The sequence below is a fragment of the Panicum virgatum genome, chromosome 9N, assembly GCF_016808335.1.
Source record: "Panicum virgatum strain AP13 chromosome 9N, P.virgatum_v5, whole genome shotgun sequence".
NCBI classification, from domain to species: Eukaryota; Viridiplantae; Streptophyta; class Magnoliopsida; order Poales; family Poaceae; genus Panicum; species Panicum virgatum.
Window position 1 is genome coordinate 51,728,736 of NC_053153.1, and position 5,033 is coordinate 51,733,768.

Consider the following 5,033-nt stretch of genomic DNA (forward strand, 5'->3'; position numbering starts at 1 on the left):
GCAGATTTTGACGTTTTGCTCTCCTTTTTTCCTGCCACCCCCTGCCTCTCTTTCCAAGAAGATTAATTCCTTGTCTTGCGGTGCGTGAGTGCGTGACAGGAGCAAGCCATTCCGATCACGCCGAAAATGCGCGTGACGGTTTGGATGGCACGGCACAACCGTACTAGTAGACGCTGACACGAACAAAGAAAACTCTCCTCCCACCATCGACACCAACGTGAGAACCCTGAATTGGCAGCATTGCAGTCTGGAGCAATCACTCATCAATTCAGTTCTGATTCTTTTCTGAAGAAACAATTCACAACCGAAAACTAGCTGTACTGAAGATTGTTGAGGGTGCATCGGCGTGACGTCGACCGGAGGAGAAAGGATTTTGGCGCTGCAGGACGGCACACCAGTGATTGTGCTTAGCAAGCAATCAATGTGTCTTCTTCTTTTCCCAATCACTTTTGTGGGTTTTGGGGGTCAGTACCAGCATGATAAAAGTGGACAGGTTGTTTTCGAATCTTTTCCTCGGGAGGATTCCATATGGGGCCTTGGATATTTCGCCCACCCATAGCCCGCTCATCATAAAACAAACATGATTTGCTTACAAAAGGGTATCGCTCTAGCAGCCCTGTGACATGATCAAATATGTCACCAGCAGCACCAACCGTGCTGCCCACCGTCTTTTGTAAGCATTTCCGACCCCATTTCTCGCCAATAATTAGTGCTTGGCACTACGGAACAAACACCATAGCAAGAAGGAAGTCGTCTGAAAAAATTATGGATCGAAAGCCGTATGTCAGTGTCAGGACAAGTCTACCGGTTGAATACAGGCGCTGAAAATACCGCAGGTTCAGTTTTTCTCAAAGACGAAAGAGCAGTTTTTCGTACAGTTTTAAATGTGGACGGTTCCTAATTCTTCTTCACAATGGCCGTGTTTGGTTAGGGGGTGTAAAAGTTTTCATGAAAACTTTTCGCCCCTTTGACCACTAATTAGAGGTATTAGATGAAGTCTAATTATGAAACAATCTTCACAATTACGGTACTGTAGCATGTGCTGTAGCTAATAAAGTCTTTGACCGCATGATTAGAGAATGATTTGGTGGTGGTTACTGTAGCACAAATGTAGCCAACCGTGATGGAATTTGGCTAATTAGATTCGTCTCAGAAAGTTATACCCATCCATAAAAAAGTTTCGCAAATAAACTTCGTTTAGTACTTCATGCGTGCATTCGTCTTTTTGTGTAAAGTTTTACCAAGCATAGGCAATGGAAAGAAATATGGAGAAATTAATCGTGTCTGTTAAAATCACAAATTGCCTGTCAGTTTTCACAGTAGGCCAGCGCTAACGCCAAGCATCCCCTTAAATATAAAGAGAAATGTTTAAAAGGAAAGATGGAAAGGGGCACAAGCGCCACCCCACCCTCTCCTCATCAACCGAGCCACGCCTCCCGCCTGCCACCCGTGTCCTCCCTGCATGCGCGAAGCAGGTGAGACTTGACGCAGGAAGAGGGATACAGAGCAGGCAGCCACGCTCCCGGCTCCCCCCCATGGCGCCCTCATAAGACGAGGAGGCGGTGGACCAGTTCGTTCGCGTTGCCCGCGACTCTCTCCTCCCACCCGACTCCCACACGCCTAGCGCGCGCGTGCTTCCACCCGTCCGTTGCCTCGTTGATTGGTTTGGTTGGCCCGACTCCAGCAATGGCGGTGCAGGCGCATTATCACCACCACCACCACCGCGAGGCCCCGTTCCTCGCCAGGTACCCGTCGCTGCTGTCCATCTAGGTCGTTTCTTCCGCGGTGATCGCCGGTCGGTTGGATCGGATGGGTGATTTGGCCGTCTGGGTTCGCAGCAGAGGCGGCGCCGCGCCGGAGAGCAGCCGGATGGCGGCGGCGATGGAGCTGCAGCAGGGGCAGAAGGAGGCGATGGCGCCGCAGCAGGCTCCGCCGCTCTTCCTGGGCTTCTCGCACGGAGGTAATCTGAGCAAAGAGCCGGCTTGGCTATGCTTCCGCAGGATTTCGTGTTCTTGTGCTTATCTTATCTGCTCTGCTTTCGGATGGCGAGATTGATGTGGATAGGACTGATTTGTTCCGTTGCCATGGGCACGCAGATTGCGGCGCCGGGAGGAAGCGGCAGCGCGAGGCGGAGGCGGCGCCTTCCATGTCGCCGCACTTCTTCTCGCTGCAACCGCAACCGCAGGCGCAGGGGCCCAAGGTGATAAGCCTGGCGCAACTGCACAAGCGGCCGGCGATGGGGCTCAGGCTCGACTTCGACGAGGGCTCGGAGCACGTGTCGTCCACGTCCTCGGCCTCGCCGTCGTGTCTCCTCGCCGACGAGCTCGCGGCGCAGCGCGATCAGCACAGGAACGAGATGGACCGGCTGATCCAAGAACATGTATGTAAAGGCCGCGTGATCGATTGCCGCCCTGCCCCGCCAGCGACATACGCCGGGGCCTTTGTTGCTGTTGCTGACGGCGCTCCTTGTCGCTTGCAGGCGGAGAGGCTCCGGCGCGCGCTGGCTGACGCTCGGCGGCGGCAGTACCGCTCGCTGCTCGTCGCGGCCGAGGCGGTGGCGTCTCAGCGGATTAGGGAGAAGGAGGCGGAGGCATCGGAGGCCGCGAGGCGTGGCGCCGACCTGGAGGACCGGGTGGCGCGGCTGCGGGCGGAGGCGGCGGCGTGGCAGGCGAAGGCGCTCGCGGACCAGTCCACGGCCGCGGCGCTCCACGCGCAGCTGCAGCAGGCGGCGGCCGCGGCGCAGGCGAGGGGCAAGGCCGAGGAAGAGGAGGACAACGCGGGCGCCGCGGCGGACGACGCCGGGTCGTGCTTCGTGGACCCGGACAGGGTGGTGGAGATCGCCCCGCCGCTGCCGCCCCCGGTCAGGCCGTGCCGGGCGTGCCGGCAGGCGTCGGCCTCCGTCGTGCTGCTCCCGTGTCGCCACCTCTGCGTCTGCGCCGACTGCGAGCCCGCCGTCCCCGCCACCGCGCCCTTCGCCGCCGGCGCCGTCGCGGCTGCCTGCCCCATGTGCCGCGGCGCTGTCACCGGCACGGTGCAAGTGTTCTTCTCGTAGCACCATTAGGAAAAAGGAGAAAACGATTGGTACTCCTGCCAAAAGGCGTGAAATGGCCGATGAAAACGATGAAAAATTGTGTAGATTGCATTACTTCTCTCTCTCTCTCTCTCTCTCCCATTTGTTCATTAATCCCTGTATTTGGCAGTAGCATTAGTTCAATCTAGCTCTAGCACTAGTACTATCCTGCCGTCTTTTTCCTTGGTTCTTGTGGATTTCTGGAAGGCATCGGTCGATCATTGACCAGCAGTACATTTAGGAAGGCAATATGATGCTATCAGCATGCAATTTTTCACTTTTTTACTGCCTGCCCTGATTAATGACTTTCCCAGTACTACACATCACCGGAGGCATGCGATGCTAAAACTGCAGCAGCCAGCAGCGCCTTGTGGGGCCGATGCGGTTAAAGGCGAGGCGCGGATTCGCGTGATGCGGAGTGGTCACGTGACGGGGACGCGAGCCTCGCCGTCCGTACGCGGCCGCGGTCGCCGGCCGCGTCGCCCGCCGCGCGATCCCGATCGGGGGCGCGTGCAGCGGCGGCCCTGTCGGTTGTTCGCCGCGCAACGTCAGTCGCGGAGGTGGCCGGATCCGGGTGCGCGGCGCGGCGGCGTGCGGTTGCAGGCAGGCAGCGTCCCCCGGCCCCAATTCAATTCGGGCGCAACCGCCGACGACGGACGCCCGCCCCCGCCCCGCGCGTCCGCATCTCGTCGCACGCACGATCGGAACCGATCACGCGATCTCGCGCTTTGGTGGGGAGTTGGGCCGCCACGGGGCCACCCGCACTGATGGGCTGATACCGAAGTTAGTAGTAAGTGGGGCCGGTGCCTGCTGGGGGCCCACCGCCCGGGGTGGGCGACCGTTGGTTCCCGCGCATTCTTCCCCCCTCTCTCGCCTGCCGCAGCGCTGCAGCCTGCAGCGCCGGCCGGTTGCTGTGTGTGTTGTTTACGGTTCCTGGGCGATGGGTGCGCGGTCAGTTGGCTCGCTGGTACCCCAACCCCATGTACCGATGGGAAGAAGAAGAAAGAGGCATGGGCAACGAGAGAGACTGCGCGTACGTGTTCTTCAACTCCCGATCGCACAAACAACACCGTCGAATAATTTGCCGGTCGAATAGCAAATTCGTAAGGAAAAAGAAAGGCAAAAGGCTAGACCGCTAGAGAGTAGTATGCGCCAACAGCAGCGCCATCATGCAAGGCACCACGGCTGGTTTGCGCTTGAGAAACGTATTGCGGGCTCGCAGCCGTGGCCGGTGGGACGGAAGCATCAATCCGAAATATCCGAAGAGATAGGATTTGCGAGCTGCAGGTGGGCCTGCGAGCGACTAGCAGAAACCTGTCGTGGTTGCTCCCCCACTGAAGCGCCGGTGGCCTGCTGGCTGGGATGCACCACGAGAGCAGAAAAGCTGAAGCTATAGCTACACCGCACTCGCTGTTTCTCTGGCGTTGCTGTACGCCAGCGTCAACGTCTACCCCACCCTAATCGCTCGAGCGTGACTCGCGTGCTTGGAATGGTGCGAGCCCGAGCGGCTGCCAGCGTGTGGGCGCGCGCGCGCACCGTTAGGCTGCAGCACGAGGCCCGTGGCGAGCGAGACCTCGGCTATCCTCCCGTCGCGGCTGTCGCAGGACCAGTAACTGTACGAGGTAGAAACGATACGGTGGCACGCCGCGCACGACCGTGACTCCGACAGGAGCGTGAAGCCGGGCGCATATATGCTGTGCGCTTCACGAGCGTGCCGAAACCACCACGGCACCACCGCAACACACGATCGCTTGCGTACGGCACCGTGCGAGCCGTATTAGCTGCTGTGCAAGTGCAATACACGACACGCAAAGCAGGCGCACCAAAAGCCTCCACCCCCGGATTCCCATATTCCCCCCAGCCGGCCGGCGGTATCGCATCATCGCATACGGCGGCGGACGGTTGGGACTTGAGAGGCGAGCTCGCTCGCCCCCGTGAGCAGCGGTCGCGATCGCCGGTCGGG

General features: G+C 59.0%; 1 protein-coding gene across 2 annotated transcripts; it reads left to right on the forward strand.

Moving 5' to 3' along the window:
- Nucleotides 1-1,369: 1,369 nt before the first annotated feature.
- On the forward strand, nt 1,370-3,355 carry LOC120688138 (probable BOI-related E3 ubiquitin-protein ligase 3). Of its 2 annotated transcripts, none has more exons than XM_039970312.1 (4): nt 1,370-1,745; nt 1,839-1,960; nt 2,097-2,380; nt 2,480-3,355. In XM_039970312.1, the coding sequence occupies exons 1-4, from the start codon at nt 1,687-1,689 to the stop codon at nt 3,050-3,052; spliced, it is 1,038 nt and encodes a 345-aa protein (XP_039826246.1). In that variant the 5' UTR covers nt 1,370-1,686; the 3' UTR covers nt 3,053-3,355. The 2 variants fall into 2 exon arrangements, with proteins under 2 accessions (XP_039826246.1, XP_039826247.1); XM_039970313.1 differs by having other exon boundaries at nt 1,371-1,745; nt 1,842-1,960.
- The last annotated feature ends 1,678 nt before the right edge of the window (nt 3,356-5,033 follow it).